General features: G+C 36.4%; 1 protein-coding gene across 12 annotated transcripts in view; it reads right to left on the bottom strand.

The window, feature by feature from the left end:
- Window positions 1-23,419, bottom strand: part of PLEKHA6 (pleckstrin homology domain containing A6) — a 214,915-nt gene that overhangs the window by 47,525 nt on the left and 143,971 nt on the right. For all 12 annotated transcript variants that reach the window (XM_087959705.1, XM_087959706.1, XM_087959707.1 and 9 more), the window contains 9 exons: window positions 16,382-16,462; window positions 15,890-16,004; window positions 13,004-13,111; window positions 10,295-10,367; window positions 7,488-7,588; window positions 3,584-3,759; window positions 2,688-3,185; window positions 1,135-1,645; window positions 66-152 (listed from right to left, as the gene is read on the bottom strand). In XM_087959705.1, coding sequence (XP_087815831.1) covers window positions 66-152; window positions 1,135-1,645; window positions 2,688-3,185; window positions 3,584-3,759; window positions 7,488-7,588; window positions 10,295-10,367; window positions 13,004-13,111; window positions 15,890-16,004; window positions 16,382-16,462 — 1,750 coding nt within the window. The remainder of the gene's footprint in view (window positions 1-65; window positions 153-1,134; window positions 1,646-2,687; window positions 3,186-3,583; window positions 3,760-7,487; window positions 7,589-10,294; window positions 10,368-13,003; window positions 13,112-15,889; window positions 16,005-16,381; window positions 16,463-23,419) is intronic.

The raw sequence follows: 23,419 nt of genomic DNA, 5'->3' as shown, positions 1-23,419 counted from the left end.
AATGATAGCTTTAGGAAAGAAAAACACCTTCACTAGTGAAAGAATGGGATAATATTGTGGCTTACCATTTTATCATGGACTGTAGGGGATGCTGGATAGTTGAAAGGAAACATTCCTGCAGGAACAGGCTTTCTATCACCAAGGTAATCATACTGGGCAAACAAAAGGAATGTGTGTGAGATATATTTTCCTTATGTTAATAATCTAGTAATAACAATGACCTTCCTGCCGGAAGAAAAAATATCAAAGGCCATTAACTAAAGTGGTTATAGAAACTCCTTGAAACTGAAGTCTGGACACAAGACAAAAGGTTGGTTTCATAAGCAGAGCTACTTTGAAATCTGTATTGTAATATTACTTCGTTCCTGGGGTGATTCCCTCTCCTCTTCCATTGACACTCTCTAATTTGTTCTGAAAATCACACTGATCAAGCTATAGGGTGTAGCCATAAAGATGAACACTTCAAGTCTCAGTTCAAAAACTTGTCTAATCTACTAGCCTCTCAATTCAGCTAACATTGCCACCTTGGCATCACATTTCGGCTGCTGGAGCTTTATACCATATATTTAGTTTGAATTAGGGCTCATCTCAGATCTTTTATATTTATTTCTGAGTTAAGTATAATTAAGAACAGATGGTGCTAGAGGATTTGCAGGATGAAATGCTCCTGCTTCTGACTGTCTAGAACAGGGGCTATGGTCCATTTATGACTTGTGGACTTCAACTACCAGAATTCCTGAGCCAACCACAAGTCATCAAAGAATCATAGTTGCCCACCTCTGGTTTAAAATAGTCTTAACATATCTGAGATTGAGAAATAATCAGTTTATAATAGGGAATGTTATTTAAGATCAGCTTCTGTAAGCATTGTTTAGATATGACACTGCTCATTCCTGCCGTTACTCCAATTCTTAATCAGTTGTCTCTTGACTTGACTGATCAATAAATCTCCTTCATGTTCAGCAGCATCTTCCCTCCCCAGTTGTCTCCACTATGTGGCATAAACAATAAATAAATATAGAGATAGGACTATTATTAAAATCTCTTATCTCCCCCTCCCACCCTCACTTGGCTGGGTATCTACCGAAAGATGGCTGAGCTATTTGGAGGAGGGAAGCCTCAAAAGAACTTTACCTTTGGGGAACTGACAGATCGTCTCATCATGTAAGTCGATGGCTCAGCATATATCTCCTCACTTCGAGAAGGCATTCGTTCAAAATGGGTGCTGGGCGACCTTACTGGAGAATAGACTCTGGTCCTATTGTAGGATCCTTGACTTGGTGAGCGGGGGACTGATCGCGAACGAGGCTGAAGGGACATCCTGCGGAGGGAACTGGAAGCAGCGTCCATTTCATCATAGTACACTGGCTGCCGTGTGGGGCCCGGGATCCAGATGGGCATATCTTGTCTGCTATAGCCAGGCTGTTCTTTCCACTCTCGCAGCTGGAATGAGCTGCTGTTGCGGAAGGCGTGGCGCTTGTCCTCCACAGCCCACTGAGGGCTCACACGTTCATAGGCAGGCATAGAACAGATACTATCAGGACGCACACCAGGTGGATAGTACTGGTAATCCTCCGAGTACTGGGGTGAATAGGGAGGGTAATAATCAGGTACTCTCCGAGACATTGGGAAGAATCTGTTGGGGCTACAAGTTGCAAAAGAAACAAGAAAGGAAAATATTTGGTCTGGGGTTTTAGGATTTTCTATAACTATGTTAATCTCAGTCTACCATCTGCTGAACAGCACTGATATATTTTGCATATTTCTATGTGTAAAACTGGGAGAAACTGCAAAATTTACAGTTTTGTTTTAAGCATTAAAGATGCCTTCTTGACTCCAATTGTTTCACTATATTGTTTGCTTGTGTTTCTTAATTTTTTATTCTTCATAATTAAAGTTGTGAAACACTCCTAGTTTCCTCTCCTGTGTGTGAGCTACCTCCTTGAGTAGCAGAGTATACATACATGTGTCAGTTTTTGATAAATAACATGTAAAAGTTGATCTTTGCAAGGTTCAATTAGGATAAAAGCTGCTTTGGTACTTGTGCTAAAACTGTGACTTATAGATTTGGATCACTGAATTGCCCCAAATCAGTAAAGTTCATTGTCCATATGTCAAAAAGTAAACTTAACAGTGGAAAGATATTCATCTCTTTGTACTTTTTTGCTAGTATTTATTTTCTCTCACTGGGTATTTATATTGTTGGACTGTGTTTATTCCTACAGGGTAATCTGAAAACTTTCTAAGAGCAGCAGTTGATAAACAGTTGATTTTTTAAAAATAAAAATAAAAACAATTACTTCATTCCATGATCAGGAACACTTGGTAAATAAGCTGAATATAGTCACCTGCTTGCCAAATATTTTTTCTGCTCTTCTGGGTGCAAGAGCACTAAATATAAACCAACTGTAAATTTTTAAAATAACGTATTCCAAGGCACCCAGAGAAGATGATGAAGGGTTTTTTTTTGTCAGAAAAGAAACTGAAATTGTTACAGCCTCATGTATTAAGGTCATGGACAATTATTTGGGGAAGAGGGAGTGGTACTAAGTACAGTATAAGATATAACATATTACAGGACCTAAAATCTACAATAAATCTACAGTATAGATTCTTTTTTCAGTATTAGTAAGGTAAATTTTTTAATCTGTGCTATGCTTTGTATCTTGATTGTTTAAACAACTCACCTATGGAGATCTTCAGGTGGGGGAACTCCACGGCGCAAATTGACCCACTGTTGCAACTGGGTCATGGAGCTTTTTCTCTGAGCAATCTTTTCTGGATTAGTGCGAGGTGCGAAGCTCCGACGAGAGATAACAGTATCTCCATCATGCTGTGGAAAAGCCATGCTGCCGGGACGAGTTGGAGATGAATACTGCCAACCATTTGGTTGTGGGGTTCTCTCCACTCCAGATGGCACACGAGTTGCTTCTGGATAAGGACTTCCAGGCTCTGAGGGCGTATCTTGACTGGCAATGCCATTGGTTTTCACCAGTGCCTCTTTCTTATTTGCAACACGCTCTGGTTTTCTTTCAATCTTCTCAGAACCACGTCCATCACCTTCTCCTCTGGTCTTTGCTTCCAACTCAGCTTTGGCAAGCTCCCTGGTAAGGATACTGCGCTGGTGATGATGATGATGATGATTTTTGCTAGGAGGAATGTTCTCACAGTCAGTCTTTTCATGCCTAAGAAGAATGCATAAGAGCATTCATTGCCATAGTTTAGGATCAGCATATCCTAAACAAGGGATTCTAGTTTACTGTGAGTTCTGACCATCCTCTTGCAGATCTGATATAACAGTTTAAGTTATTACTGATTGAACTTTCTCACGAACCTACCAGTTTCACATTGTCTTAAAGCAATTATTCTAATTCCACTGAAGAAATAATCTTACGGCTATAGAATGATGCCATATGAGACAATGCGTTTGTTAGTATTTTACTAGCCATGCCACTAGCATCTTCCAAGTTCATCTAAAATTGAACTTAGCAATAAATATAACACCCTTATATAGCGTGTTCAGCACAGTGAAATGTCCACAACCAGTTCTAAACCACAGCCACCCATCTTTTGAACAACTGACCTTTGAGTAGGTGGGATTTGAACCCGGGCAGCCTCGCCCATGGCTTGAATCCAGGATTCTTGTTCCTCATTGTTCTCAGCGCTGAAGAAATAGGTCCGGATGCCAGCATGTTCAGCCTGAGGGGAGAATGACTTCTTGTGATTTTGTGGCATCTCTTCCATCCAACATACAGTTACCTGCAGAAACAAAGAATAGAAAGGGAGAAAGGGAGATAAAAAGATCCCAGTCAGTGTCCAGAGAGTAATTTTGTTTTCTTTCCCTTAGGAACATTATAATTTCACCAAATTTTTATTTCATGACTGTCAGCTGTTATCTTTAAACTATTTTTGGATTTGTTCAAATAGACAGTGCTTTCAAACAGAAGAGTAATCCTGACCATCGTTTAAAAGGAAGATTATCCTCTTTAAAATTTAGCACAAACCAACTCCGCTTATTCCAACACAAAGATACCACCTCTGGCTCTCCAGCACCATGGATGAAAGCTTTCCCCTTGCAGGATATGCATAGGTCAAAAAGTGTAAGTGAAAAGCATGCAAAACACTGGTTCAACTCAGATTGCCTTTGCTAAACTCCTTGAAAATCATTTTTATGGTAGGGAGAACAAAACCTACTGTGAAATGGCTTATGGTAACTTATTGATCTGAATTAAAAGAATGAGAGATTTAACATAAACCCGCCAACATTAAACTTTAAATAATATAAACTTACTGCTTTGGGAATAGTTCCTAGACATTCAATATCTCTTCCTAACACAAACAAGGAAGAAAGATCTCTCAAATGTCCTAATTTTTCTAAACATCTTCATTCACAGCATTTCAGATAGACTGATCTTCCACCTGTAACACTTCAATGTTATCCCATCATTTCTGCCATCTTTTTTCTTAGCAGATGGAAAAATTAAGGAGGGATAGATTAAGTAGTGGTAAAGTGATCTTTGAATGTCAATGCTAAGAATTCTCCACAGAGAAGTAAATTCCATTTCCTTGCAGACTTTGAATAAGATTACAATTTCACAACAGGCATAGTTGTTGATTTAAAGAAATCACTGAAGGGAGTACTGAATCTTCCCTAACAATGCTATCTCAGCATTTGGGACATCGACAAAATCTGACTGCTCTCAGCTGTGCAGTGCATGCTATTCTGTTTACTTTCCCCAGCACGAACCATTTCTTCATCAGGTTAAAATGTAACAAGAGTCTAGGAAATCACACAGAGAGACTTTTAAGTACTTCATTCCTGACTTTTGATATGTAAAAGCTGAAGATTTTCAGATTAAAAAACCCCACAAAGGAAAGATTATTTTTGAAACTGCCAACTTTTGTAATTTGCTATGTGGATATTTTCAGCCTAAATAAAATGTGCTCATGAGCTAATACCACAGTTATTCTGAAGACTAGGATAAAAAGACTAGGCATGCATATAAAGAATACCAGTAGAGGCAACCACATTTGGTTTAAAACAATCCTATGTGGCTAACAAATCCAGATCAAAGTATTTCTTGAATTAGCTAAGTTCAAATTCTTTGTCTGAATATAACCAGCTCATTTATAGTGTGCTTGTTTCAATCATCCTGATTTTTTAAAAATCCAGATGTTTTAATGAAACTTACTAATCAATATAACACACACACAATTGGGCTCATATATTACATATTTTATTATGTACATTACATATTCATAGTAGAGAATGAATAGCATAATTTAGTTTTTGTTTATATTTACCCATCAGTTTTATTTCACAATTAATTGCCACTCATTGACTAACTACTACATGCCTTCCTGACTTTCACTTTGTTGAGCTAGATATTATCTTTCACAAATCATTGAGTGAAACCCATAACATGAACATTTATTTATGTACAAGTCATATAACAGTAATGAGTTCAAGATCTACATCCTCAGTGGGATTTGCTTACATAGTTCTGTGTTTCCAGTATTCTCCATGGTTTAAAAAATACTTCTAGGTATTTCATTAGACAAAGGGATTCAAAATTTCCCCCACCACAATTTCCTTTGGGAATGATTGCAGGTGAATAAAGCATGCAGGATCATTTTTACCACTGGTACTTCATTTTTCCTTTCTGGCATGCATGCATGCATTTGGAAACAGAAGGAAAACACTACCTATTTGGTGGCTGGGTGATGTATTGCAGACCAGTAATCAGAAGAGATCTCCTGTCCAGGGGATCCTCACACAGAAAAACAGGGAAGACAGAGAACAGATCAGCCACACCCAATAAGCAATTCAATGGGGAGGAATATCAGCAGGCAAAGCACGCCAAGAGCAAAGATGGTCACTGTGAATGAGTTGTTGAAGCAGAACTGGATTCATACTTAGTGCTTTCTGAGCTTTAAACTGAATGGTCAACTTGGCTTTCACTGAATTTAGGAAAACTAGTCCTTGCATCTCAGCCTATGGAAGAACCCTCAGATAGTTGTGTCAGAATGCTAGGGGAAAATGTAGGTTCAAATATTACACCAATAGGATATGATGTAAAATAAAAGTTCTATAAACTGTAGGATGAAGTCAAAAATTATATTTCTAGAGCTACCTGTCCCGTACATGTTGATTATCTATTATAATAGATAAAATAAATAGATAGATAATCTAATAAATAGATTATCCATTACAAATTTTTTTCTGAACATGAATTAATGAGAGCACAATAATTATTAATAAACAAAAGAACAGAATATAAATTTTGGCTATTTTGTCATCAATACTGAAGTTTAGAGAAGATCAATACTGTACTTTCATTTCCTTCAACATGGATATTACAGATATTGAAAATCTAGGCACATTACTTCAGAATAATTCCTACTGAACTCTAAAATGTACTTCATAAGCTTTATATGATTTGGAAATATGATACTCTTCTCTAAGATTATATATCTCTCTGAGATCCTGTCTAGTGCAATAGTATCAGTAAAACTTAGTGGGAAAAGTTGTGCCAGAAAAAGAGTTCTTGGATTCCTATCACTCATAATCAGCCAAGTTGTCCTGAAAAGCATGTTTACATTTGGAGTCCCTGTGCTATTTTTAAATGCAACTCTTTTTTTATATACCACAAGTGGGAAGACATGTAGGAAGTTTTTCTAAGAAAACTCATGTATCAGTGGTTTCTAATCAAAACCAATTCATCATCATTAAAAAGGGAACAAATATTACATAGCACAGGTTTGAAACATCTGAAGAGCAAGCAATTTCAATGACTAGAAAGGGGTTAGGGAACAATACAATGGTCGAGATGGCAATGAGAAAAGTATGTGGTATATGTAACATGTAGATGTGCAAGTACTTACATCTAATTAATTTTCATTGAGTGTACTGGAAATTTGTTAAAATTTATTTTATTAAGATTTTTTGCAGCATAAAAGCAATACTAACTTAGAAAAAAGTAAGAAAAAGATGGTGGATAGACAAAAAGAAAAATAAGGAGAAGAGATAGAAAAGAAAGAGTATATTGCATTTTTTTTGCATATGAAACAATCTTTAAATATCTCTAAATGAACACATATTTTCTAATCTGTCCCACAAGATCTTTCAATACTCTAAATTTATTCAATAAACATTATATGATCTATTTAACTAAATCTAGACTCACAGGAATTAATAGCCATCAAGTGAAAGAGGTACAGAATGAATTTGGAGCTAAATCTTGTAGGATTTAGGAGCTCATACATGTACACTGACATCACACATGCAGATACAAATGTACGCTCTAGGAATCCAACACAATTTTAAGTGTGTGATACAAATGCTGTTTTCCTTCTAAATAAAGTGTCTACTGGATCCAGTTCAGATAGAAAACAGATAGTGTTGTTAGCCTAGGATACATTTCTACAAGCACAGCAAAGTCTATTTACACATTCATATACTAGGAACACTTCCATTTTTTACTGACCTTAAAGGTATATTTCCTGCTGATGTTATCCGATGGCTGGACAGCTGCCACTCGAAAACTGAGAAGTGGGATGCTGCCCAAGATGCTTTCCTCCTTTTCATCTGCATGAAAGAAAAAGAGAGGGACGAAGAATTAAAGAATACTCCTTTATCTTAGTTAACAATTGTTAAAATGGACATCCATCTTCTTCATCACCATTGCAACTAAGAAACAATTCAGGGGCATAGGGTAATTTCCTTGCAGAAAGGAAGGAAGGAAGGAAGGAAGGAAGGAAGGAAGGAAGGAAGGAAGGAAGGAAGGAAGGAAGGAAGGAAGGAAGGAAGGAAGGAAGGAAGGCTTGAAAACAATCACTATGCAGGGAGTGTGGTGGAAAAGCTATGCCTAACTATTTATCTACCTATGAAAGATGCCCTCCTTGCCGTGATGCATTCATGCTTGTTCTTCTCTCCAATTCAGACCAGCAAGTGCTCACATATCCCTGTATGCATATCAATTACAGTTATACTTCACAATACTGTCTAGTTAATTATTCATGACCATCATCTTTTCCATCTGCTACCAGAGAAAAGGCCCAGTCAGCAGGTCTGTGAGAACCAAAGATTATAGGACAGCCATTCATACTGATATTGTAGGGCTCACAGTTTGGCAGGCAGAGTATAGAAAAATAAACAAGTTGCATTGGTGGTGGGTGACATGGAGTCTGCTTCATTGGAGTACTTGTCAGAGTAGAAAGCTGTGTATAAATTAAATAAATATATATGCTCTGCACTGTCATGCATGCCTCTTCACTGTCAAATCTTAATCGTTCCAGTAAGTCTAAAGGCAAGCACGATTAACAGGATATTATAGAGAATGTTAGATTTCTATTTGATGACACATAATCGATCAATCAATCCAAAGTTTGTGAAGGGGCAACAACAGGAATACTCAAATCATCTGTTTTAGAGAACTAATTACATTACTAGGCTACAAGAAATATCATGCCACATATAAAATTATCTATTATTAGTGAGGAAATTCTCCCTAATTTCAGCCTTAATCCTATTTTTCAGACTATGAAGTTATTGTCTGTATTTATAACTTCCTTGAGCTCGGTAGTAAATTGAGACTCTGCAAGAGAAACTCCTATTTGCAGCAGACTAGAATCCTTTTGTAGCTGGCTCCAAGCATCACAATCCTTCTATATTTTTCTTTTTAATCAGGTAGCATTTATCTTCTTCAAAACTGAATGTTTTTATTTTGAATATTGTATTTAAAATTTAAACGGTATTTTATTATTATTTTATTTTGCTTATCTCCTGTGAGATCAATTTATTTCCCAAGAGAAGAAGAAAAGACTGAAACTACTCGCCACATCCCTCTGTACGACATAGAAAGAAATGACACTATTAAAATTATTTCATTTTACAATATTTTTACCATTTAATTGCCACAAAGGCAGCACAGATTCTAAATTATCAAGCTCCCTCAAAGTGGAGGTGAGGGCAGAGTGAAAAGATACAGGAGATTTCTGGAAGAGCAGGTCAATGATTTTGAGCCTTTGACTTTATGGATTCAGCCATTCAATAGCTGTATTGCAAAATGAAAAATTAATTGCTAGATAAAATAGCTAAGGACTAGCTGGGGAAGGAAGGAAGGAAGGAAGGAAGGAAGGAAGGAAGGAAGGAAGGAAGGAAGGAAGGAAGGAAGGAAGGAAGGAAGGAAGGAAGGAAGGAAGGGTCATCACTCATCTGAGAAATTATTCCTATGTATTACTGGAAAACTATTGGTATATTGTTTGCCCCGAAAGAGTTAACAGTACATTATTACAAAATAATATTACAAAAACATAAGAATCCTGCTACAGCGGATCAAAGGACCATCTCAGCCAGCATTCTATCCTCATAGTGGCCAGCTAGGTAATAGCCAGCCAGCTGAGACATAAATTCAGTAACACTTCTACAATTTTCACTTGTACATCAACTCTTCTGTCTGTCTATTTGTAATCCACAATTGGCAGAGAGCATGCCTCATAGGGAACTATTTTTTTGAATCAAGATACCTCCAATGGGCTAATTTAAAGAATGCATCCAAAGATCCAGTCCCATTGTGGGACTAAAATTTCAAGGATCTTCATACCACTTGCAATGGCAAAGTTGTGGCCACTGCAGTGTCACCATACTGCCCTGTAGTCATGGCATCGCCGCGGTCATACTATCATAACTTCCAATGCTCCTGGCTACCTTCCCACAAGTGAAGTCAATGGGAAGTTGGTGGGAAGTTGGAACTTGCTCCTGCTCCCACTGCTTTTTTGTCCACCCATGTTCATACTATTATTATTATTTGCTTAAGTAAGCAAATATATCTGAAACAGTGTCTCAATGGCTCACGGGTTATCCAGTAATATTTTATCATACAACTGCAGGCTCTGTAATTACCATCAAAGAAATGGGGTTGTGTCCTTTACAACCATCCAGTTGGCAGCAATTATCACATTTCATGGTCTAGAATGGCATTTCTCAAGTATATACTTTGCTGTGAAGAAATATTGCTTTTCCTATCTCTCCTAAACCAATATGAAAATATTGCATCCTTTACAGATAAAAAATAAATCAGTCTCTCCTGTAAATAGCAATACTGTTCCTCAATAGCACCAGGTGTGAAGGTGAAACTCTAGTTTGATAAGATATACAGAAAATGAATGCATACATTCCTGCCATTGCTTTCAAACTATGTTTGGCATCTAGGAGTTTCCTTATACTTTTATATTTTAATATATAATTAAATGTAATTTTAATATTTAATTTTAAACTTGAATTTCCTCATACCTTTGTAGTAAAAAAGGCAGCGATCCACCAATACAAACCAGCGCTTATTCCACTGCTTGACTCCAGAGCTGGCCTGTAAAGAGTTGTTGAAAGCAAAATAAATGTCATAATCTGGATACTACATACCACATAAATTGAAAAAAACATCCTGTGAGAAAATGGCATGACAGGCTAAGGTCAGACAAAGTAATAAAATTGCTAGGTAGTAAGAACTGGTATGCTGGATTTACCATGAAGATCCATCTTCTAGAATAGAATATCTCCTGCCCAGTTGCTGTGGGAGCAGTGTCTAGATGAGTTCTGAAGTTACTTCCTGTGAGAGGGAATACTTTGGTTCCCAGTCTCAGAATGACAAGTCAGAAAGCAATCTCAGCAAACACACACTTGAGAAAGAAGAAATAAGGGGTCTGTGATGTGCAATTTTCCGTAAACATTCCCTCCTTCCTGTAATAGGTAGGTGGACCGAATGGCCTCTCTCCACTATAGAAATTGGAACTTCTCCAATTTCAGTGAATCATTTTCCTACAGTGAAGCTGAGGCACCCTATGGTGTAACACAATCAAAGTTGTCCCTCACATATTGGGGGGAGGGGAGTACTTTTGCTGGAAAGGATGCTTTGGCCAAGGCATAAGAGTTTAGCTTTAGTGGAAGAGAACATGGGAGAACCATGAGCCCACTCTATAGATGTCTCTTAGGAGCTTATTAGCTGCCCATTTGTCCTGTGGGGCACCCTTATTCTATGTCTCAAAGGGTAGTCTAATGCTTGATTTGATCCATTTGGAAAGAGAGAAGTTCCTTGAGGATGAGCTCCAGCACGAGTCCAAAAACTCAGAAGACTAAATTTCTGGTTCCAGTGACTGACCCAGATTGGATCCTGCAGACTAAAACTACTTTTACTGACTAATAACTGAATCTTGCAAATCTGATTGTGCTGTACTTCCTCCTTTTTGTACTCCAATGAATTAAGAAAATATATGCTTAAACTACTTCTGAAAATGATCTCTTTGTTTTGGATTTATAAAATATTTTAATCCAGTTTTAAATGTTAGGGAATGTTAGCAGTAAATAAAAATTGGGAGAAAATTAAAAAGGAGAGTTGTATATTTAGGGAGTCTTAAATTTGATAGACTCACATGTTCTTTGGAAAAAGACAGAACCAAAACTGGGATGAAGCTATCCCCTTCCATAGGAAGCAGCAACCGATCTTCTCTCAGGCCTGCCTCCAGTGTGACTGGGACCTATGTGTGACCTATGAGAAGGAGCCTTAGCTCCATAAATTAATCCTTTGAAGTCATGCAGACATCTTCACTAGTTGCATAGCAATCCCAAGATTTTCAGTCCAAGAATCCATTATCTATCTATCTATCTATCTATCTATCTATCTATCTATCTATCTATCTATCTATCTATCTATCTATCTATCTATCTACCTACCTACCTTATCATGGCTTTATTACTTCATAGATAATTCGAAGTGGTGAACACCTCCTCCTATTTTCCCAACAACAGCAATCTTGTGAGATGGGTGCTGAGACAGAGTGACTAGCTCAAAGTCACCCAGCTGACTTTCATGCCTAAGGTAGCACTAGAACTCACAGGTGGAATGATCAAATAAGCTAATGACTTTCAAATCAGTTTCTTGCTCAATAAAGTTATGAAGAAAACCAAGTAGTGGGTGAAAAAGCACTTCCTTGACTATCCTGAAGCTTGATGCCTGGTCTGTGATGTTGGAGAGAAAACAGGAGAAGCTTGTGCAAAAATGGGCAGCCTTGAGCACACCAAATAGCATTTGGTCTAGTTTTAGTGGATGAAAAAGTCATGTTTGGTAGGGCCAGAGATGCTTTAGTTATCATGGCTGTGTTGTCAAATTGGACAGTCCAGAAAAGAACCCAGAAGCCCCCCAATAACTATTTAAAATATGTACGTGGCTATGGAACATTTTGCAAAACAATTTCAGCCTAAAATTGTGGAATTTAATTTACCAGTAGAATCAGGAATTGATTTGGGGGCCTTTAAAATGTACTCGTAGTTTAGGGACTATGCCAGGGGTGGGACACTACCGGTTCTGTACGGCTCTATAAAACCAGTAGCTCTGAAGAGCAGCAGACATTGAACTGGTTCTGTGTTTGCTGCTGTTTGGCCTACCCACCCGCCTAGGCTCTTACCTGACCTTTATTTCCTGCTTTTTCAACCTCAGCCGCTTTGCACAGCACAGCTGAGGTTGAAAAAGCAGGAAAAAAGAGGTTTTTCAAACACTGTGTACCCTCACACAGCGCTTTTCAGCTGTCTGGGTGGCAGTAAGTTTTTTTACATGCACGGGCAAAATGTAGTCACTGAACTGGTAGTAACACCGGTTGAATCCCACCCCTGGACTATGCATATCTTCTTCCTTGTTTAAAAAAATAAATTTTATTAGATATAAACATTAAAAACAGTGAACGTGGTGGTTCTTCTTTGACATACATTTTTGTCCAATCTCTTAACAGTTAGAAATAAAGAAAAAAAATTAGTAGATTTAGATACATATATACATTTTAAAGTATCATTTTTCCAATTATTTTTATGATCCTTTTAATCACGTCTCTACTTATTTTAAATCTATGAGCACCCTTGCATGTCCCTCCATTCATAAAATTTGTTCCATATTTTATAATAATCTAGTTCATCTCGTTGTGTATCTTCTGATGTAGTGAAGGACAGGTGGTTTACCTGCTTGAAGAGCCAACCGTTCTTGGTCACTGCAGCATTGGGATTCCTCTTCATGGAATTAGAACGTTTTCCAAAAGCAATTCCTTTCCTGGAGGTACGTGATGATGCCTTTGGGAAATAAAACAGAAAGGTTTGGGAAGGCAAAACAAGCAATGGGTAATACAATGAAATCCTAATTAATTATATTAAGTCTGATGGTTGCTGAGTTTTTGCATCATTCATTTTTGTTATATCCTTTATATTAGTTCTAATTTGACTTTTTAATTGATTTATATTTTTATGAACCACTAAAACTCCTTTGGAACTCTGGGGGAATAAATTTGATAAATATTAGAACAGACAGACTAAAAGTAATAAGACATCATTAACTTAAGCCTAACTGAGTACCAATGGGTCAATTTTTAAGCATGACTAAACATGGATCAAACTCATAATCTTGGGCACATGCTGGCTATGACATTTAGCATAAAAAAGATGCCTATTTTTTATATAAAAAGTTTTTTATTTTTTTTATCTTTACACATCTCTTCACATGGGCAACATGATTCCGGATTATAACACTTGTACATAGTCAAACTTTCATTTCCATTAATCTTATATAATATCATCATATCATTATCCATTTCACTCATCTTTAAATAAATTTGCATTTCATATTTCAATTCATTAATTCAATATCATTATCATTTCATCCACACTTAGGTTTTCAATTCTTTATCCCCTATTATTTCCATTTTCAGCTTACCACCTATTTTATTTTATATCACACATCATTATTATCCTTAATTTTCTCTAAGCCGATATATAATAAACAATCTAAAAAGAGTAAAAGTAAAATAAAGTCATTTAGGATCCACATGGTATTTTTCATTCCCCTACTTTAATCATAATAAAATACTCTCATTATACATTTCTAGTATCCAACTGTATATTTTAAATTGTATTTTAAAGTATTCCCTCAGTAAATCGCTAAGATAATTTCTTAATATATCTCATTTTATCTTCACCTTACTTATAATCATTAATAATCATATTTTTTCTTCCTTTCCCCTTTGCCAAAGTTCATCTATTTAATTCATTTCCATTCCCGTTTTTAATCTTCCAAAGAAAGGGTTCATAACAGCATAATTCATCTACAATTCATATTCATATCTATCTATATGTATGTGTGTGTGTGTGTGTTTACAATCCTAAAATATTTATCAGCAAGTTTTAAACTAAATACCAATATAAATTCCCATGTGGTAGCCCCCTTATAACATCCCTAACCCTTATCTCTAAGCTTCCCCTCTTCTAAGTTTCCCCGGTCTTTCTTCTTTTTTCCTTCTGGTATTATTTTTATTCCCCTCTGCCTGTCAGCCATGTTTTCCCCCACCCTTACCAGTTCTCTTTTTTGGGATTTCTTCTTATATAATTCCTTTTTCTTCTTCTTAGTCTTGGGAGCCTTATCTCTTTTATCTGTTGTCCCTGTTGTCAATGTCTCTATTTTAAATCCTTTTATATTCTTTGGCAATGGTCCTTGTTCTCCATATTTATCTGGGCTGTTGTTTCCCTCTTCCGACTTGTCGTCTCTGGACTTTCTTTGTTCTTCTACAAGCTGCAACTCCATTACTTTACTAATCACTGTGTCCAGCAATTTCATTCTTTCTTTTAACATATCTCTCACAGTTTTTGGCTCTAACTTAAATTCTTTGCTTTATTTCTTCCATTTCTTTATTAAAGGTCAAATTTTTCTATTATAGTCCTTGCCAAAAGTCTCTGTTTCTCTCACTTTCTCTTTCTTGTCACAATCAACCTCCAGCAGTCCCAAAATATTGTATTCCTTTATATTTTACTGTAGTCCCCTCTTTTTTTTAAAAAAAAACTTTCTGTGTTTTTGATGTATTAATAATCTTTATTCCATTTTTTGTCTCTTTCAAATATTTATGTGACCAGTAATTTTCCATAAAAACATAAAAGAGGAAAATCTTTAACCATTAGGTGATGCTCTATATCACTTTCTTTTCAAAATTCTCTTATTTTTAATTCTCTTTTCCATAGTATTAATGTTAAATTTTACCCTTCCCAAATACGTCCAGCATTTTATCCAATGCCTAATTAATGTCCAATTCTCTATATTAGTCTAAATTTAATCTTTAATTTCATATAATTCTTTTATTTCTGGTTTTTCCTTTACCTTATATTTTCCTCTTATTCCCAGTTCGCCGCTACCATTCTTCCAAATGAGGACTCTTTCTTTCCGCTTTTTGGGGTTTTCAAAAAAAAAGTATCTAAAGTCTTTTATCCAATTACACGCCACTCACCAGTTCCACTCTCCAGCACAAAACTTAAAGTCCCGGCTTAAAGTTCCCATCTTCAGGGCAGTCATTAAACTGCCGCTTCTCCCTGTCTTCTAGGGGAGTAAGTACCAAGCCAGGGAGGGGAGATGAGGCTCCCCTCAACCCAGCTGGCGGTCTCCCCCTCTTCCCCCATCACTATAGGGTGGGTCAGATGGTTCAGTCCCTTGGGGACCCTTCCAACAGGGCAAGCACAGATCTAAGCTGCATACAATCGTGGTCTCTGGTCCGTCTTCGATCGAAATACCACCGGAAGTCAAGGTGCCTAATTTTTGTGAGGTACAATTTTTACATGTATGCCATTTATGCTGAGATATTCCAATATCAACTAGTTCTCCTAGGACAACATGAAGTGAAATAACCACAAACATGATTTTAAACTTTGAACAACAATGTGGAGGTTTGTTCTATACTGCCCTGAATTCCATAGTAGCAGATCAGTTGCACCTTATTTTTCAGATGGGAAAACTTGACCACCAGAAGGTTTGGATGAACCTATCAGAACAGAGCCACAAAAAGGAAAATATGCAAGACCACAATGCAAACATACCCTGCCATTTGGTCGTTCCTGAGGCACCTCTGAAACCATTGTGTGATTGGAGGATTCACTACTGACTGCTGCCGGCCGCTTGCTACTTGCTTTGCTTGACATGTCAAAGACAGATCTGGGATTGCAGGCGAAGGAGAAGAAAAATACATCATTAATAGTCCCAAGAAACTGACTTTGTGTCAGGGTTCTGACCGATGTCTATGGTCATACTACCCTTCTTCTCATACTTCTTATACTTTCATACCACAAATACATGTCCCTGTATTGATCTTGGGTTAACATTAACTTAAACCAAGAATTCATCAAATCAGACAGAATACAAATCTCCTTTGTGCAAATCCCTGCCCTTTTTGTTTCTTGAGGTAAACCTCTGGACAACTAAGGGACTATTTTCTTTCATATGGTATTTTTCATCCTTAAATTTTATGCTCTATACTCTTTCATGAACTTCCATTTTATGTCCAGTATTGCAAGGCACTAAAAACCACCAACCTTTGCAATTCAAAATGGTTGTTCTTTTCTGGGATCTGGTCAGTCACAGGATGAAGGAAAGTGTTCCGTCTTTCATTATGGCTAGGGAAAAATCAAAGAGAAATAGACAAGGCATTAATGATGTGGCTTATATGGAAATGTAATTTTCATTTGGCTGATTATTAATTAAGAGAGAATATGTATTTTTCTCTTTTATAGCTCCCATAGTAGGTTGACTATGACTATATCTTGGAGATGGAAATTAGTTTGCCCTGACCCGTTTAGAGTTACCAATTCAGTTTACAGACAAGTACTAGCTATTACTTCTATCTGAAATGATTTTACATCCTCCAGCCTATTCTTCATCCATCAAAAACAATTGTACCTATAGAACATTTCCAGGAAACTGCTGAATTTTGAAAAGATAAGCAGTCACAGTAATAATCATCATCTTATACAGTTTTTAGTCTCAGTGGAAATTTTCCTATAATGATCTGACAAAAGAAACATCTATGCTGATGGCTGTAATGAAAACTGTACTCATAATACATCAATGTGGACACAAATCATGACTTTGCCGTCTGGTATTTTTTGCCTTACCTGGCTAAAAGTTGTTTATGGGCCCCAGGCTGCTGCATGCAAATATCTATCACCACTAACAATGAAGCATTTTTAAAAATAGCTGCTGTGATTTAATTAGAAGCATAATTATTTCCTATGATGAGTCCATGTATATTAAAGTTGTAAGAAAATAATAACAGTCATGTGTTACTGTTTTAAGCAAGCACATTAATGAGGCATTAGAAACCATGTGACCTGTTTTTGATAGCTCCTTAAGGATCATCGTGGCCACCATTTCTTGGCAGAGACCTAAAAACAATACTTTGAAATTTTCAAATAGCCTTCTGCCAGAAAAATGTTTTAAGAATTGGACTGCCTGTTCTAAGAGCCTTTTATATGTCATTTCTCCATCTTCTTTGGAACTGTATGTAGCTGACTATTTTAGTATACAAAGTTGATGCTCTACTAATTCTAGGCTGAGAGATATCTGACCATTTCAGGGCATCTTCTATAGAGTCAACAATTTAAAATTATTACCATAGCATGCAAATGATAGGAGAAATTTTGGATTATATCACCTCAAACTCTTATTCAACTGTAATGGTATGTGAGAATGACCTTGAGGGGAAAAAAACCACTTTCTAGGGAACAATTAAATAAGAGGTGGCTGGGTCTACAAAAGGAATGGAGTTGTGACAAAGCTTTCAGAAGGGACCCTTCCTAATTTCTTGCACTGCAAGGATCAGGTGGGAGAGAGAGATGTACTTTCAGACCTGCAACATTCTGTTAATGGAACTTTACAATAAATATAGAGTAAATACTTGTGGGTGTGCTTCTTGTCTAGACTATCTCACAAGGCTGAGATTACATGAAATAAATAATAGTATGTGCACTGAGTTAATCCACTGAAGAGGCAGATTTAGAACACTTCTCTTCTTGATATGTACAGAAGGAAGGGTTCTTCTTTTTTTAAAGAAAAATCTGGGGAACATTTTAAACAATGAATTCAGAGGCTATAATAGCACAATTGAGAATTTTCCCATTTAAGTATGATGCCTAAATCCATATAATGTGTAGAAAGGCACCAGTTGAGATCCCTACAATACAATACCTACTCCATGTAAAACTGTGCTTTTACAATTGAGGCATACTGACTAAAACAAAACTATTAAATTACAGCAGACAAAACAAATCAAGCCAGCAGTGCTCTGTGATGTGCTTTTCCGGATGCAGATTTTAATTAGAATACATTATGTTATCTTTGCCTGCTGAGCTTTATTAGTTTTGTGTTTACAAAAAGCAGGCTGTTATTTCCTGCACACATACACATACAAATCTGTATCAAAGAAAAGATAAACAAGTTTTTAATGACTTGCGACAGACAAAATTACAGTTTTAACCCCATTTAATTGATTAAAGGAACATACAGCATGATCAGTCTGGCATGTAAATGGCACTAGTGCACATGTCTAGCTTTTTCGTCCCAGTGTGCAAAATTCCATATAATTTTATGCAAACTCTTTATTTTGTATAGTCTATTCTCTCTTAAGGCCTGGTATGAATGTTTAAATGGAAAGAGCATTGAAGATCTCCAAAACAGGAAGTCCTACAAAACAGATAAACTGCTCTAGAAATTGCACTTGGTCAAGTACAGTGGGTGAGAATGGTGTGTACTATATTACAGATACAGATTAGCAGAGTTGGGAGGGACCTTGTAGGTCATCTAGTCCAACCCCCCCGCCCAAGCAGGGAGACCGTACATTTTTGACAAATGGCAGTCCAATCTCTTCTTAAAAGCCTCCAGTGATGAAGCTCCCACAACTTCTGAAGGCAAGCTGTTCCATTGGTTGATTATCACTGTCAGAAAATTTCTCCTTATTTCTAGGTTGAATCTCTCCTTGATCAGTTTCCATTCACTGTTCCTTGTCTGGCCTTCAGGTACTTTGGAAAACAGTTTGACCCCCTTCCTCTCTGTGGCAGCCCTTCACATATTGGAACACTGCTATCATATCTCCCCTGCTCCTTCTCTTCACTAGACTAGCCATGCCCAGTTGGATGAATTGACCAAGCCTGGTCTAAACAGTTTGATCTGGGCTTCTTTCCCAATAAATATTAAACACTTGTGAGCAAAACCAAAACTTAAGAGATGGGGTTATGGTATGTTCATAGGAACAGAATGACAGAATTTGGATGCAGAAGTCAGCAGAAATTTGAGAGGTTATTGTATAATATATAATTGTAGCAAAAGCATGCTGTCATACTTGAAAGATCAGGCCCACACGTGCAGGTGCAATTAAACTGATTTATTGTTAATCATGCCTATGCACAAGAATCTTCTCAACTAATAATTAACACCTACTTTGGGTGAGATAATAGTCAACAGAATTCAAGGGAGGTTGGACCTAGTTCATTTGTGCCTACGTAGGGATTCTAGGTTGATCCCTCTTTTAACTCTGCTCCCAGATTCCTTCTTCTACCTACGCTTTGTTTTATCAGGATTTTTCAGTCACTTTTTATATGCCTTACTTTTCTGCATTAGAAGAGTTTTGAAAATGGATGGCAGTTCTTCAACAAATATACAACTGTGCAATGGAATGGTGCACTGAGATAGATCAAGCAAGTATTTAAATGTTTTCTTGCCCCCAATTCTAAGGGAACAACAGCTCTTTTGCACAAGGCTACTAATTGTGAATTGTAAAAACACAGATGACTATGAGTTGGTAACAAAGAGGCACAAAAGTTCTGATCCACTGCTGTCACCTAGTATTCACCTGAATTTTATACCCAAATCTTTAGTCCTATTTTAAATATATCCCAACTTCTTTTCCTGAGCCAGTTCAATACTAAAGTCTATATTTTATCATGGTAAGAATGCCAACATTCATTCATTCATTCTTGGGAAAAGCTTGGGAAGCTTGGATTCACAGAAGTATTGTAAAGCAATATTAATTTATTGTGAATAAATTTACATGTGCAGGGCCAGACAAATTGTTCCAATGGTAATGAAATAGCTTACTAATTGCTTCACCAAAAGCCATGTGTTGTCTTTGAGAAATCTTGGACAATTAATGAAAAGCCAGATAATTGGAGAAGGTCTAACATAGTTCATGTTTGGGTCAAAAAGCTGGGCACCAATGCCTCAGAAATTCTAGAGCAAATAATAAAGAATAATAAAGTCATCTATGCTATATAAACTTCTTAAAAACAGTTTAGCAATGATCAAAAACTAGCAAGAATTTATCACAAATAAACTTTACAGACTTTACCCCAACTTTTAAATAAAATTATTTCCTTAGTAGATTGTGGGAAAGCTGTTGAATGAAATATGTATTGAATTTAGCAAGCATTTCATAAGGTAATCCATAATGTTTTAATTAGTAAGCTATTTAAATGTGGATTGGATGATATAACGATATACAAACCTCTCAATTGTCATCAGAGTTCTCATTTAACTGGAGAGAGTTATCTGTTCTTTGTATTAAAACATTTCATATAGAAATGGACCAAATCTTTATCAAATTTGAAGGTAACACTTGAGAAGACAGAAAGAAGATTTATCTTGATAACTTACAGAAATGGGCTGAAAATAGCAGAGTAATCATATTAGCTATAATTGATTCTAATTAAATGTACGTGATATGATGGGAAAACAAAGTTTTTATATTAGACCTCATTATTAATATTTGGAGTGCACTCTCCAGACACCCAGTAGCTCTCACCCTAGAAAAAGTTGTATTCTGATCATGACTAATGAGACTTTAAAAAAAAATCTCACTCGCTGATTACTTTCATTCACATCCCACACACTTAGAAAATCCTCACATCCACTGACAACTGGTGAAATGAGCTGCCATCCTTCTCTGCAATCCAATTTGGGATTATTTCTCAAAGATGACATCTTTGAACATCCCCTCTCCAAACTTGCCATTATTCCAGAGACGTTAGCCAGTACATACATCAGGAGACTTGCCATAATGGCTGGAACATGTCTCTGTCGCTTTAACTAACTGGTTGGTTGTACAGAGGAAATGCCAAGATCACACATCACTTCTGCAGCATTATGTCAACCTTCTGTTGGCTTCTGACCAGTGCTACCTGCTTGCTGGCTTCAGCTTTGCTGCCAGCATTTCTGGGTTCTGTCCAGGGTCCTGATGCTTTTCTTACTGTACTGACATCACAGTGAGTTCCCTCCTGCAATCAGCCTGCTGAACCCATAACTAAAATTTCTTACTACTACTTCTGTCTATAGCCTGATTTTACTGCTATGCACATGCACCATGAATTTTTAAAAAGCATGTTTCAGGATTGGGTATATATTTGGAAAGCCTACTTATTCCATAGACAATGTGTTTATGTCATTCTGACTGAAAATTTGGAGTAATGCTCAGCAAAACCATAGTGCCATGCAGAATTCAGAAATAGATGCAATGCTTTCTAACTTTATTAAGATAATCGGCAAAATTCAATATTATGTTCATCTTCTATATTTTAAATTTAGTTCTGGATTATCTTGATATTTATTTGTAGTGGCATTTGAAAAATAATAAAGGATCAAGAAAGAGACTTTGTTTATAATTTTAACTTTTTCACTGCATATGATCTTGCAATTGTATGATAAATTGACTTCATAAACTGTACATTACTAATGGAAGCAACCATCAGAAAACATGTCCCAAATATAACAAACATCAACAATTTCTCCCAACAAGGATAGTTTTTTGTGTGTGTGTGTGGGGGGGAATATGATCTTATCTGAGAGCAACAATAAATATGGCTGCAATCTTTGGATCATTAAAGTGTCTGTCCTTGTTTTTAAACTATGTTACAATGAAGGAGGATGGACCATGAGCAAAGCTCTAGATAGATTCAAGATTTTGGAAAAGCTGAATTATGGAAACGTAGAATATTGTGGATAGGAGGCTACAACTTGATGTTCCATTTGAAAATGTGAAGTAGATGGTTCATAAGTAGACATGTTTGCATAAACTGGCAATAAAGAAGAACTCATTCCTCAACATGTTTTTAATGGTACCAGTTGTAACGGATGTGTCACTAAAAGAAAGAAACTTCAGATATATCATATATCATTTTCTAATTTTTTGACAATGCTGAAGTTGGAGTAGAGGGAGGATGTGCATTGGGGCAGGCACATCAACACTAGCAAAAATTGCATTCCAGATAAGAGAATGATATTGCTGAAAAACATTTCAGTAAAAAGGAAAAGAGGTACTGAAATTAACTATTACCTTCTGGAGGATTATATATGATCTATCTATTTTAGCATTTTCATAGGTATATACAGTTCACGGGTACTATTAAAAGATATTTGCAATGTAGCAATAAGTGTTGGACAGAATGCCCATATCAGAATTAAGATCTGCAAATAAGAACCAAGGCCAAGTCTTATGGAGATAGTCTCCATTTTATGTCAGGAACTGAAGATGCAGAAACAACAAGCAGAAAGAGACTTTGTTTATAATTTTAACTTTTTCACTGCATATGATCTTGCAATTGTATGATAAAGGAAGGAAAACAAATAATCTGTTTTTAGACTTCTACTACTTTTCAAACAAATTTCACACATATAACATTGCATATTATCTGTCTCTCCATGCATAATTTCTTGAATAAGTTAATCAGTATAACTTTTAGGTTTGTGTGGCAACTGGAAATAGGTCCAAGCAGTGTAAATGACATTAACACTAGAGAACATGTTGTTACTGTGTTGGGTCAACACTACATTAAAGTTTTAAGTTAAGCCTAAATCACCAAACTATGTGAAATTTCATCTGAATGTATGAAGGAGCCTCAGCAGAATGTTCTTTTTTTAAAAAAATACACAGAATTCTAGGATTTTACTGCTTATTTGTTCCTATCAACTCAAGTAAGAAACCTGGAGATAGACAATAGCATTAAAAAATGAATAACAATATTTCTAAGGATGACAATATAATTTCAAATAGTAGCAAATCCCTTCCTAACTGAAGAGACATGTCAAGCTAAGAGAATATTTCACATAGAAAGACAGATATAAACATTTTTCATTATAGCAATATCAGTGTTGCGTGTTTACCCAATACAAGAATCTGAGCAAAAAACAGGATTTGTATCTATAAATAGGATCTTCCACACCCAGCCAAATGTCAAGTGAAAAGCTCCTACTTAATCCAACTCTTCAATGCATCACAGTGCTCTAATGGTATCTAACATTGCATTTACTCATATTCATCTTTTGTGCTACTTTCCATGACCTTCCTGTTTTTTGCATTCTCTCTCTCTCTCTGCACTTTTTCCAGTGTTAAAACTTAAATGAGAACAAAGTCCTTGGAGCAAAAATCAGAGTCATCATGGTATTAGATTACTGCCTCTTTGCACCAGGGCTTTCACATGTAATGAAACCATTCTTAGCAACACTGGAAAACACCTTCAATGTGAATTTGCCTGCCCTTTTTATTTTAACATAACAATTGAAGCTGTACCCTACTTCTTAAGGAGTTT

The sequence above is a fragment of the Notechis scutatus genome, chromosome 3 (genome assembly GCF_049901735.1).
Source record: "Notechis scutatus isolate UNSWTSFEM ecotype Mainland chromosome 3, rNotScu1.2, whole genome shotgun sequence".
Taxonomy (NCBI): domain Eukaryota; kingdom Metazoa; phylum Chordata; class Lepidosauria; order Squamata; family Elapidae; genus Notechis; species Notechis scutatus.
The sequence above is the reverse complement of the archived record's forward strand: the minus strand, read 5'-3'. Positions and strand labels throughout refer to the sequence as shown.